Here is a 13465-nt window from a genome sequence, read left to right as displayed (position 1 = left end):
GTTCTTGCCTCGAGGCTGCAGTCTGATTGGATGTTGATGCTGTATTTTGCACATACTCATTTGACTGTAACAGTCACCATTGGGTTGCTCCTGATTCCAAAGGTATTCCTCTAACATTGCTTTTCTCTTTCAAGACAGTTATCTCACATGAGCCTCAAATAGTGTCTCCTTCAAAAATAGCTCTCACTACAGGCAGAGGGAGGCGTGGAGATTTGCTTGACATCTGAAATGTTCTTAAAGCTCCCTCCTCAGGAAACTATCTATCCTCTGTTTTCTTTTGGAATTTATCAACTATCTCACATAATTGATAAGTGATTTAATTTGTAGAAAACCCATCATTTTCTACCCTTTTCCAAGTATTTTGATATCCAGTTATATTTTCATTATTATGGGTTCAAGGTGGCTTTCATTATAGCTATTACATCAAAAGCATTTTTAAAAAGAAGTCTACTCTTCTAAGAATTCTCTCATTTGGATCCGTATTCAGAGAAGTATTGTTTTAAACATTCAGATAATTTTACTTAAATAGAAATAAATAATTACAATATTATTCATAGAAGAGACTTGCTTAATAATGATAGACTATGACAAAACTTAGATAGGCAGCATAATGAATTAGGGAGAATGGGCCATGACTCAGAATACATAGAATCTGACTCATGCTTTATCCCAACTAAGTGAATAATAGGATATTAGTCAAGACTTTTTATCTCTCTGAGTTTCAGATTCCTCATCTATGACGTGATAGCAATAAGATTACCTGGAATGAAATAAAATGACATCAGAAAAAAAAACAGGTTACACAAACTATAGCATTATCTTTATTTTTCTCTTTATACATATAACAACAAAATAGTAGAACATTATATATCTGTTTAATATTTATTTTTCAATAGTAGTTGACATACAATATTATATTAGTTTCAGGTATACAACATACTGATTAGACATTTGTATACCTTATGAAAAGATCAGTTTTTATCAGTGCCACATGCTACAACATTAGCATGGCTGAAACAAGAACTGGAATTTTGCCCTGGCTGGTGTAGCTCAGTGGACTGTGAACCAGGCCTGTGAGCCAGACGATCGCGGTTCGATTCCCAGTCAGGGCACATGCCTGGGTTGCGGTCCAGTTCCCAGCAAGGAGACTCACGAGAGGCAACCATACATTAATATTTCTCTCCTTCTCTCTTCCTTTCCCCTCTAAAGATAAATAAATAAAAAATCTTTAAAAAAAAATGAACCGGGATTTCTTATCTTTCACCCCAGGATTTACCACCACTCTCAGGCTTTACCAAACATTGCAATGCAGCCTGATTGAAAAGGCAAAATTATTATAAACAAAGAAAATACCTATTTTTTCCTTGAATTACACCAAATATCCACAATTTTCACGGATTAGTCAGTTACTGTCCCTTATCTTAACCATTTTTATACTTTGCATAATATGATGACATTAGATGGATGTATACCAGACTATTTTATTCATTCATTCAATAAACTGTTATTGAGGTCCAAAGAAAATTGAAGGCATAGATTCATACAAAACTTTTTACATGAACAATCATAGCAGCACTATTCTTAATAACCAAAATGTGGATATAATCCAAATTTCTATCAACTGATAAATGTATAAATAAGTGTGATATATCCATATGTGCAAATTATTCATCAATAAGAGGGAATCAAGCACTGATACATGCTACAATCTGCAAAACTTAAGAACATTATGCTGAGTCAAAGAAGCCAGACATAAAGGCCACATATTATATGATTCCATTTATGTAAAATGTCTAGAACAGGCAACTCTATAGAAACAGAAAGCAGTTAAGTGGTTGTCTTGGGCTGGGGCATGGTGGGGAGCATGTGACTGATTAATGAGCTCAAGGTTTCTCTGGGGGTTATGAAAATATTCTGCAAGTCAACCTTGTAAATATACTAAAAACATGGAATTATATAATTTGAGTTGAGAATTTTATGGTATATGAATTACATCTCAACAACAGATCATTTAAAAAATGTTTGAGGGCCTTTGCTAAGTGCTGTTCTAGATCCTAGAGTAAGAGTAATGAACAGATAAAGGTCTGTGCTCTCTTAGTACTTATATTCTGGAGGACACAATGGAGAAACAAAAGATAAGTAAGATAAATATTTGAAATAATATATTTTTTTATTTTTTTAATATATTTTATTGATTATACCATTACAGTTCTTCTATTCCCCCCTTCATTCCCCTCCACATGCACACTCCCTCCCCCACCATTCTCCCCCCCTTAGTTTATAACCACGTGTCTCAAGTTCTTTAGATTCTACATTTCCCCCACGATTCTCGCCCTCCCCCCTATTTTCTACCTACCATCTATGCTATTTTCTGTGCCTTCTCCCCCCTTCTCCCCCTCCCACCCCCCTGTTTCTAACTCTCCATGTGTTCTTCATTTCTATGGTTCCACTCCTGATCTAGCTGTCCTCTTAGTTTGCTTTTGTTTTAGGTGTGGTTGTTAATAACTGTGAGTTTGCTGTCCTTTCACTGTTCATATTTTTCATCTTCTTTTTCTTAGATAGGTCCCTTTAGCATTTCATATAATAAGGGCTTGGTGAAGATGAACTCCTTGAACTTTACCTTATCTGAGAAGCACTTTATCTGTCCTTCCATTCTAAATGAAAGTTTTGCTGGCTAAAGCAATCTCGGCTGTAGGTCTTTGGATTTCATGACTTGGAATACTTCTTTCCAGTCCCTTCTTGCCTGTAAGGTCTCTTTTGAGAAATCTGCTGACAGTCTGATGGGTACTCCTTTGTAGGTGACTGTCCCCTTATCCCTTGCTGCTTCTAGGATTCTCTCCTTCATTTTAGTCTTGGCTAATGTAATTATGATGTGCCTTGGTGTGTTCCTTCTTGGGTCCAACTTCTTTGGGACTCTCTGAGCTTCCTGGATTTCCTGGAAGTCTATTTCCTTTGCCAGACTGGGGAAGTTCTCCTTTATTATTTGTTCAAATAAGTTTTCCACTCGTGGCTGTTTCTTTCCCCCTTCTGGTACCCCTATAATTCGGATGTTGGAACGTTTAAAGATGTCCTGGAGGTTCCTAAGCCTCTCCTCATTGTTTTGAATTCTCATTTCTTCATTCCTTTCTGGTGGGATGTTTTGTTCTTCCTTCTGGTCCATTCCATTGATTTGAGTCCCAGTTTCCTTTCCATCACTATTGGTTTCCTGTGCATCTCCCTTCATTTCAATTAGTTTAGCCTTCATATGTTCCTCTAATTTGTGACTATGTTCCTCTAATTTGTGACTATAATCTACCAGTTCTGTGAGCATCCTGATAAATAGTGTCTTGAATTGTGCTTCTGAGAGGCTGGCAATCTCTTGGTCGCTTAGAGTTATTGGCTCTGGGACTTTGAGTTCTTCTTGCACCATCTTTTGGGCTGTTCGTGCCTGTTCCATAGCAGGATCAGAACCCTAAAGTGTTCACTAGAACAGGGCAACTAAGTCGCTGGGTTGTGACGTTGTATGTGGGGGCGGGGTCAAAGAGGGACAATGGCTCTCACCAGTATCGCAGGGCAACTAAGTCGCTGGGTTGTGACACTGTATGTGGGGGCGGGGTCCAAGAGGGACTCTGGCATCCCGTCTGCTGCCTGCCACCCCAGCCCTCACCGGCGCCGCAGCTGCTGCCGTCACCGGGCCCACGCGTTTCATCCCACTGCACTCGAGTGTGCCACCGCCGTCAGCCCTCGCCCCCTGGGGCCTACGTGGTCTGTCTCACTGTGCGCGAATGTGCGCCCTTGGTCAGTCTGCCCCGCACCCCAACTGGTTCCGGGCTGCCTGCGCGCCTGGGTGGGTGGACCTGTCCTGCCGGACCCTGCTCGTTGCTGGCTCCGCCCCTCTTACCATCCCCGTTGAACGGTTAGATGTAGTCGGACTTCCGTATAATTCAATTTTCTGTCCTTTGGTTGTGTCTTTGTTTCTCCAAATCTTTGTTGTATTCAAACTTGGTTGTGGGAGAAGGCACAGTGTTTCCACCTATGCCTCCATCTTGGCGGAAGTCTAATATTTGAAATAATATTTTAGACAGAGAAACACAAAAGAAAATAAAGCAGAAAATGGACAATATCTGAAAATACTTGGTTCTTAAACTTATAGTCTCTAAGACTTTGTTCAAGAAAAAAACTCTAGAGACTTCCAGCCAAGATGGAGGTGTAGGTGGAAACACTGTGCCTCCTCACACAATCAAATTTAAAGACAAAAAAGTTTTAGTAACAAAAACACAACCAAAACACAGAAAAGTGAACTATAAGGAAGTCCGACAACAACGAACCATTCAGCTAGACCAGTAAGAGGGGTGGAGTAGAACAGGGTTGCACAGGAAAACTCAGCTGGACCAATCCAGGTGTGGGCGGTGGTTGGCGGATCCCAGGTGTGGGGTGGCAACGGGCAAACCCAGTGAGGGTGCAAGGCAGCTGGCTGACCGCGGTCACACATTTGTGCACAGATAAACCAGGCGAAGGAGTGAGGAGTGAGACTGTGCAGGGCCCAGTGGCAGGAAGCAGGAAGCAGCAAAGGGGACTGCCGTTGCCCCTCTTTGACCCCACCCCCATATATAGTGTCACAACCCAGCAACTGGGTTGCCCTACCGTGGTGAACAAGTAGGGCTCTGCCCCTCATACATAACAGGCACAAATAGATCAAAATATTATGGCTCAAGAAGAACTCAAAGCCCCAGAGCCAATAACTCTAAGCGACCAAGAAATAGCCAGCCTATCAGATGCACAGTTCAAAATACTGGTGATCAGGATGCTCACAGAACTGGTTGATTTTAGTCACAAATTAGATGAAAAATGAAGGCTACACTAAGTGAAATGAAGGGAAATTCACAGGAAACCAATAGCGATGGAAAGGAAACTGGGACTCAAATCAATTGAGTAAACCAGAAGGAAGAAAAAAATGACCAAACAGAAAACAATGAAGAAACAAGAATCAAAAAAAAAGGAGAGGCTTAGGAACCTCCAGGACATCTTTAAACATTCTAAAATCCAAATATAGGGGTACCAGAAGGAGAAGAGGAAGAGCAACAAGTGGAAAAGTTATTTGAACAAATAATAAAGGAGAACTTCCCCAATCTGACAAAGGAAATAGACTTCCAGGAAATCCAAGAAACTCAGAGAGTCCCAAAGTAGTTGGACCCAAGAAGGAACACACCAAGGCACATCATAATTACATTAGCCAAGATTAAAATGAAGGAGAGAATCCTAGAAGCAGCAAGAGATAAGTCGCCTACAGAGGAGTACCCATCAGACTGTCAGTGGATTTCTCAAAAGAGACCTTATAGGCAAGAAGGGGCTGGAAAGAAGTATTCCAAGTCATGAAATCCAAAGACCTACAGCCAAGATTGCTTTAGCCAGCAAAACTTTCATTTAGAATGGAAGGACAGATAAAGTGCTTCTCAGATAAGGTCAAGTTCAAGGAGTTCATCATCACCAAGCCCTTATTCTATGAAATGTTGAAGGGACTTATCTAAGAAAAAGAAGATAAAAAATATGAACAGTGAAAGGACAGCAAACTCACAGTTATTAACAACCACACCTAAAACAAAAGCAAACTAAGAGGACAGCTAGATCAGGACCAGAGCCACAGAAATGAAGACCACGTGTAGGGTTAGCAACAGGGGAGTGGGAGGAGGAGAAGGGGGGAGAAAGTATAGAAAATAAATAGCCTAGACAGTAGGTAGAAAATAGATAGGGGGGAGGGCAGGAATAGTAGGGGAAATATAGAATCTAAAGAACTTGAGACACATGGACATTAAAGGGGGGAATGGTGGGGGAGGGGGTCTTCAGGGTGGAGGGGAATGAAGGGGGGAATAGGACAACTGTAAAGGCATAATCAATAAAATATATTTTAGAAAATAAAGAAAAAACTTAATTCTTATACATAAGGTCCAGGTGGTTAACTAGTAGTATGTGCAATTTTAGAGGACAGGGACTCTTATTCTTCTTTATGGCCTTAAGTTAATGACACATGTTGAGACCACAAACGTAAGTACAACAGTGAAGGAAAGATTCATTAGTTTCTGTGGTTTCTCAGCCAGTTCCAATTACAAAACATTCACTGTTACTTAAGTAGAGAATTACCATTTCACATGTCATCTCATATGTATGCTCATGTGCCTACCTGAATATATTAATGAACACTGGCATTAAAATATTTCTATTATCAATGGGTTATCTGTTCATTTTATAAAGGCATATTTGACCTGATGACAAGCTGAGAGAAGAGAATCCATGTTCTCTAAACTGTTCTCTCAATTTTCCTAGGACAATCACTTGGTTTATCTATTGTGTAAAGAGTTCGTCATTTACCCAATCCATTCTTCCTCACTTCTCCCTTTTGAAGAATAGAGATAGCAAGAGTATGTGAAACTGAAAAATATCAAAACACCACATGAAAATAATAAAATTATATCAAAGAATAATGGAGTAACAAGAATAATGAGTTTAAGGAAAAATTATGTTACTTAAGTGAATTTTACTTAGATATCATCTGGCCCTGAGCTATTTAGGGTGAGAGGGCACTATCCTGGGGAGTTTCCATGACTTGTTTAAAATCTCACTGTGAATACCACTGAGACTGGAATTCAGATCTCCTGTTCCTAAGTCTTAAAAGTAAAATACTTCAAAATGTTTTTCAATTACAGTTGACATACAATATCATATTAGTTTCAGATTAGATATTTACATAACTAATGAGGCGATGCCCCTGATGAGTCTAGTACCCACTTGGCATTGTACATAGTTACTACAATCTTATTAATATTGTTGACTATATTCCTTGTGCTTACTTTACATCCCCATGACCATTTTTATAACTGCCAATTTGTACTTCTTAATTCCTTCACCTTTTGAAAGTAGACTTTTTTAAACCTATGTGTAGTCGACTGAAAGTCCCATTCCTATGATCAGGACTAACAGTGTAGAAATGAAATACAGCATCCCCCACTGAAGCAAAATGACACACTTGTGATAGGCCCCACTGCGCAAAAAAATGTTCCCATCCAGCTTCCAGTGGGTCTAAATTGCTACCCACGGAGAGCATTTCTTTGGGTTCTTGTACTTCTTCTCATTTTCAAAGTGCAAATATTGTGGGAAAGGAGTGATGTAAGCTGACACCAGGAGCCTAGAAACAAGTCAAAGAGGGAACCAAGCACCTTATCAGTGTGTAAGGTTGAAAGCATAGCATAAGTATAGCAGCAATCATTTGTAAAAAGGTCAGTGAACAAATTCATCTAAGCTGGGGAATTGATATGAACATTAGAAGCTTTAAAAATTATTAAAATGTTGTGTCTTATTGGGGGTAATGTCTAGAGCTCATGTGTAATATCTATTGCAGTTTTCACATTCAAGCAATAATCCGCGAGATGACATTGCTACAGAAGCGTATGAGGACGAGCTAGACATGGGTCGCTCTGGATCCTACCTGAACAGCAGTATCAACTCAGCTTGGAGTGAGCACAGCTTAGATCCAGAGGACATTCGGGTAATCCCAGTATTTCTCATACTTCAGCTTGGTCCTATTTATATAGATCAGCGTGTGTGGGATAGTGTATATGTGTGCTCACGTGTGCATATGTGTATTAGAAAGAAAGAAAATTAGAATTTTTTATATAAGAAGACATCAAATGCAGACTTAATCTTCTTCTAAGGTCTATAATCATGGTATAAATTAGAATGCGCAAGCCAATCTTGATAGTCTTAACTGACTTATCGGCAGTCACAAAGATGAACTTGATATACAGGTTCCATAATACGGTTTATGACATTTTGCTGATGGAAAGGTAAGGTAGATCTGTGAGCAGAGAGCCTGGATTACTTAAAGTAATCTGTGACAACATGTCAGCATTTGGAGGAAGAAGATGCTTTGAGTATTTGGTGGTCTGTTGTTCCCTGAACCTAATCTAATATTAGGTGGAAGTTTATCAATGGCTACATGATGCTTCCAATATTGTTCCATGGATACAGTTGATCAGTAGACAGTATGCTGTGTTTTATTACGGTCCAGGCTCAGCCTGGCCCACACAACTTGAAAGTCCAAAGCTCTTGCTCCAGGAAGCGAGGTTAGAATGTATGGGTTCATGTCTTAAAGTTTTAAGTCTATGTGAAATAAAACACAAAGTAATCAGATAGTAAGAATGAAGAGAAAGCTGATGAGGAGCAAAGTTAGGAAGACCTACAGAACATTTTCCTTAAAGTGCTCAGCTTATTGAATTCAAATGACATTCAATGATATTATCTGGCTGAAACACTAAGTTCCACCCCTCTGTGAATTTGTTCTTGTTCTGGCAGGATGAGCTGAAGAAACTCTATGCTCAGTTGGAAATATACAAAAGGAAGAAGATGATCACAAATAACCCCCACCTTCAGAAAAAGCGGTGCTCGAAAAAGGGGTTAGGTCGTTCAATCATGAGGCGTATAACTGAGATCCCAGAGACAGTCAGCAGGCAATGTTCCAAAGAGGACAAGGAAGTCACAGAGCACAGCACAGCCAAGAGCACTGCCCTCGTTAGGAAGAACCCTCAAGAGTCTTCAGGTAACGCTGGGAAACCCAAGGAGGAGTCCCTGAAAAACAGAGTCTTCTCGCTGAAGAAATCCCACAGCACTTATGATCACGTAAGAGAACAAACAGAAGAGTCTAACAGTTTACCTACCGAGAGCCAAGAAGAGGAGGCTACGGAAAATTCCACACTGGAGTCTCTGTCAGGGACAAAACTAACACAAACACTGAAAGAAAACAGCGAGGCTGAGTCCACAGAGTCTGTGCCTTTGGTGTGTAAGTCAGCAAGTGCTCACAATCTCAGCTCAGAGAAGAAGCCGGGCCACCCACGAACATCCATGTTACAGAAGTCTCTCAGTGTCATAGCCAGTGCCAAGGAGAAGACTCTTGGATTAGCGGGGAAAACCCAAACGTCAGGTGTGGAAGAACGTGCCAAATCCCAGAAACCTCTGCCAAAAGACAAAGAGGCAAACAGAAAATATTCAAATTCAGATAACACAGAGACTAAAGGTTCTGTTCCTCAAAACCCCAGTCACCTGGAGGAGCTAGGAAAACCTCAGAAATCTGGAATTATGAAACAACAAAGGTCCAACCTCCCCGCTGCCAATTCTGACATGAGTCCAGGCACCGCTGAGATGAAGGACAACTTTGACATAGGGGAAGTGTGCCCTTGGGAGATTTATGACCTGACCCCTGGTCCTGTGCCTTCAGAATCAAAAGTTCAAAAGCACGTATCTATTGCAGCTTCTGAAATGGAGAAAAACCCAACATTTTCCTTAAAGGAGAAATCCCATCACAAGCCTAAGGCAACTGAACTTTGTCAGCAATCCAATCAGAAGAGCAGAGACAAGGTTGAGGTCTGCCCTTGGGAGAACCAAGGTCAGCCCCTTTTTGAAGATGAGAAGCTTTTGATATCCAAGACTCAGGCTCCCCCAGGGAGGGCAAAAGATGAGAATGGTGGTCAACATTATGCAGCCAATGTGTGTGCTGGGCAATATGAAGAACTGCCCCCCAAAGTTGTGGCATCAAAAGTAGAGCACGAAAATCTTAACCAAATAGGAGACCAGGAAAAAAAGACATCTTCCTATAATTCAAGTAACAACTTTCAGCAGCCTTTAACATCACGAGCTGAGGTGTGTCCTTGGGAGTTTGAGTCCCCAGATCAACCAAATGCTGAAAGTAATGTAGCTTTACCTGCCTCTTTGGCTTTAAATGCAAATCAGATAGCAGGGCCTCGAAAATAAGAGGTCCGGGATACCTTCAAAGTGCAGCGTCCCCAGAAAGAAAAAGAAGAAAACTTGAATTTGATACAAGACAGAAGATATAAGGATCAAAATTCCAAAGAGTATTTGCCAATCAGGGGAAATAGGAAAGGCACGGAGAGGTAGAAGACGACTAAGGAGAGGAGAGAAACATCCTCATGGAGAAGTTAGACCGGCCAAAAAGTCTGTCCCCTGGTAGCACTCGGAAAACCTTTACATTTCAGCCTGTTTAGAGGAAGATGCCCACAATGCCTGCCCCTGATCAATATTTACCCACAGGACTTTGAAGATCCTCATCAAGGCAAGCCAGAAGACACAGAAAAGGTATGAGATTTGCAAAGAAGAAGGTATAAATGAAATTCTAAGTAGCTGACTGAAAAGAACTTACTCTACCTATGTAACCTTGATAACACTGCTAACTTAATGCATCCCCCAAATATCTTTTATATTAATGATTTCTCTCATTTTTCTTATAAACGTATGTTTCAGTACATTGGTGTGTCTCATATTCAAGCATTCCAGATTGTATAGTTTTTGCAAATAACTTTGATACTATGTGACAAACATTTATGCAATCTACAGCTACTCAATTGTTCTTGCAACTTACAGAATACCTGCTATCTATCAACTTTAGTTGATTCTTGAAGTACAGTAAGCTTTCTCTGGCTTGGGAAGTCATAATTGTTATGATAAAATCTCCTAGTTTTGGCTGTGATTTATATATTGCAAATTTAGAGTAACTCTATTATTTCACATCATGGTTTGTAATACTGTCTTAATCAGGGTTTTTAATACAAGTTAAGTTACTTGTTTTGCACTTCTTGTTAGGACTCAGAAGCTTTATTAATATCGGAGATTAAGTGGTCCTACATAGTTTTTTGTCTCAATAAGTTAAGGACAACTTATCTATTGTTTGAGATCGGAAATAGATAATGCCTTTATTTTAACTAATTGTCCCTTTCAACTCTCAGTATTTCATGCTTAGCAGCATTTCATAAGGAAGAAGCTAAGAGTGAGGAGAATATACTGTGCATTAATATTATCACTGGAAAGGGAAGACACTAGGAATGACACAAGAATTACAGCGGTACTGTAAGCCAGGAAATTTGCCTTTCAAAACAGACAGAAAGGGAACTCCTGATAGCACTTACAAGGTGTTATTTTTTTAAAGAGATAAATTATGATAGCATCAAGATTATTAAATGGATGTATTTTTATTATGCATACTAAATATATAATATTTTAAATGACCTTAAACTATTTATTCTCATAAACTCTTATTCATTGCTTCAGCTAGGGGTAGAAACTTGCTGAGCTCAAATCCCAAAGAAACGTAGAACCCAATTTATTCCAAATCTACAAGGTGGTGCCGGCTCATCCTTCTCCCAAGCACTGGAAAACTTCCATGTCCTGCAAATTGCCATTGTGAGCCACCTAGCTCAAAATTTAAAGTACAGAAGTTTATTTGCAAAGCAAAACAGCCCCCAAAGCATATTTTATAAAACTTGTTGCAGTCCACACCGATCACATGGCATGAAAATCCTGAGCTTCTGACTTAGCCCTACTGATGCGACCTCAGAAGGAGGTTCCATTATAAAGCTCAGTCTCATTGTATTTAAAGATGAGTCTCTTCAGTGCAGAACCCACCTCCCTTTCTCCAGTACTAAACACTGAAGTCCCAACGGCTTATTTGGCCAGGACATTTCCAGACTAAGTGACTTTTTCATTTGGATAAAAGATGAGACAGGAAATTGGAAGGTGGATGCAGGGCTGTTCTTAGAGAATATCATTCTCGGTGGACGGTAAAAGCTAGGACTTCTTATTCATCATTAAAGTTTTCTCAACAATTTTTATTGAGGAGTAAGTGAGCACTTCACCATTTTACAAAGCTGTGCACATATCACCCTAACCCACTCCCTCACTTTGTGCATTACTCAGGTTGGTGGGGTAGGTGTGAAGAGATAGAAATTCTATTTTTGTGTGTGCTTCCTTCCTTTATTTTTTCTTCCCTTCCTTTGCAATCAAGGCTTATCTACTTGGTAACTTAGAAATACAACTCTAAGGTATATTTGCATACCAGTTTACAGACCCACCTACTTGTTTAATTTATGTCTGAGATCTGTTGGCACTGTATTCACTTTTTGAAAAATAAGCAGTCAAGCATCAGTGACTTTGTATTGCACTTCAGGTTAATCCTGCTGGAGGTGTGGCTTAAAGAAGACTTGCCAAATGATACCTTAGTCTATAGATTTTCCTCCACCAGCATAAATCAGTGAGAGTGCCTAGGTCTTTCCTAGAGTTTCATTGCCATAACTTATCACCAAGAGAAGTTTAAATCTACACTTCCTGAGGTTGTTTTCCCAGATTGATGATAAGAAAATGAATGAGCACCAATGAGGTCACAAACATTTCCTAGGTTGTCCTTCTCAATGCATGTGCAGGCTGCACCCTGTCCTTATTTTTAAGCCAGGGTTTATAACTAAGTAGATTTATACCAGTTTAATAGAACTGTACATTTTATGCCAGAATTAAATGCTTTACGATATGACTTATAACTCAACCCAGTGTAAACTTTGGTGGCAATATGGACTTGAAACTCGACAGTTCTCTTGTATTTGCTTCATAGGTTTCTGCATGCAAGTGGTGACAGGTAGGACTGAAAAAACACTGCCTTTTGACTTTCTAGCATTTAGCAGCCGAGAGTTGTAGAGTCAATAAAGCTGTAAGTCTCTTCACTTAATCTGTGGTTCTTCTGAAACTGTTCTCTGAAACCTACAGCATCCCACCATGAAATACTTGGTAAATTTATGTTGTGACATGTTGCAGCATGTAAATAATTATAACATCTCCGCAATAAAACATATTTATATGAAAGTGATTTGTGGTGGTCTGTGTGTTCATCTAACAAAAATTGAGTTTACTTCACCTAACCGACTTTAGAAGGATCCTGTATATCTTGGCTTTGGCATACTCATGCACATACATTCTCATGTTGCTATGGGAACTTGCTTGTAGTTATTTGAACTCTTTTTGGAAAATAAAGCATGCAGGGGTCTATGTGGAAAACAGCCATAACAAAATAGGTCCTGATGCTAGCATGTCAGGTGGGCTGAGAAATGAGTAGTTTGAACAAACTATTGGGATATTTCACATATTTTAGAATTTCTTATCCATGTATTTCATGTTATAGGAAGTAGTCATAATATGCATGCACATAACTTTTTTCTAAATGTGAACAAAAATATAAAGGTTACATGTGCATACACATACAACTTGTGTATATTATAACTTATAAAATTTTAAAAAGGCATTTAATTTGCCAAAGATAGAAATCATAAAAATTTTCCTTCTCTTGCATCTAAAAATGGTATGCTTCCTCCAAGTGAATGGGTCTGATCCATTGAAAGCTGAAAATATTGGGGTTTTCAAAATTCTGTTCTCTTGGACTAATGCTTGACCTTTTGAGAGCATCTTCAGTATGAAGGATATAAAAATAACCTGGCATTTACAAAGCACATTGCTTCTCCTCAGCTGAAAGAACTCATTGTTACACGGACTCTCACAGGCATTCTACTCATTGGTGTGTGCTCCTGATTTATTTTCTTTTTTTTAGGCTTCTCAAAAAAGTATTTATATGCTTGTTTCTTGACTCATTTAAAATACCAACATT

General features: G+C 39.4%; 1 protein-coding gene across 1 annotated transcript; it reads left to right on the top strand.

Moving 5' to 3' along the window:
• On the top strand, nt 1-12638 carry GPR158 (G protein-coupled receptor 158). The gene is made up of 3 exons (XM_037037211.1): nt 1-102; nt 7373-7519; nt 8326-12638. The coding sequence occupies exons 1-3, from the start codon at nt 31-33 to the stop codon at nt 9775-9777; spliced, it is 1671 nt and encodes a 556-aa protein (XP_036893106.1). The 5' UTR covers nt 1-30; the 3' UTR covers nt 9778-12638.
• Nucleotides 12639-13465: the final 827 nt, after the last annotated feature.

This window comes from Sturnira hondurensis, unplaced genomic scaffold (assembly GCF_014824575.4).
Source record: "Sturnira hondurensis isolate 20B ecotype Veracruz unplaced genomic scaffold, ASM1482457v3 Scaffold0022910, whole genome shotgun sequence".
NCBI lineage: Eukaryota > Metazoa > Chordata > Mammalia > Chiroptera > Phyllostomidae > Sturnira > Sturnira hondurensis.
The sequence above is the reverse complement of the archived record's forward strand: the minus strand, read 5'-3'. Positions and strand labels throughout refer to the sequence as shown.

What these genes read in the sequence shown, in the direction of transcription:
- GPR158 (XM_037037211.1), top strand. Translation starts at nt 31, where the DNA reads ATGTTGATGCTGTATTTTGCACATACTCATTTGACTGTAACAGTCACC. An exon ending in GGTTGCTCCTGATTCCAAAG is followed by an intron (nt 103 to 7,372) that starts GTATTCCTCTAA and finishes TATCTATTGCAG; the next exon opens with TTTTCACATTCAAGCAATAA. An exon ending in TAGATCCAGAGGACATTCGG is followed by an intron (nt 7,520 to 8,325) that starts GTAATCCCAGTA and finishes TTGTTCTGGCAG; the next exon opens with GATGAGCTGAAGAAACTCTA.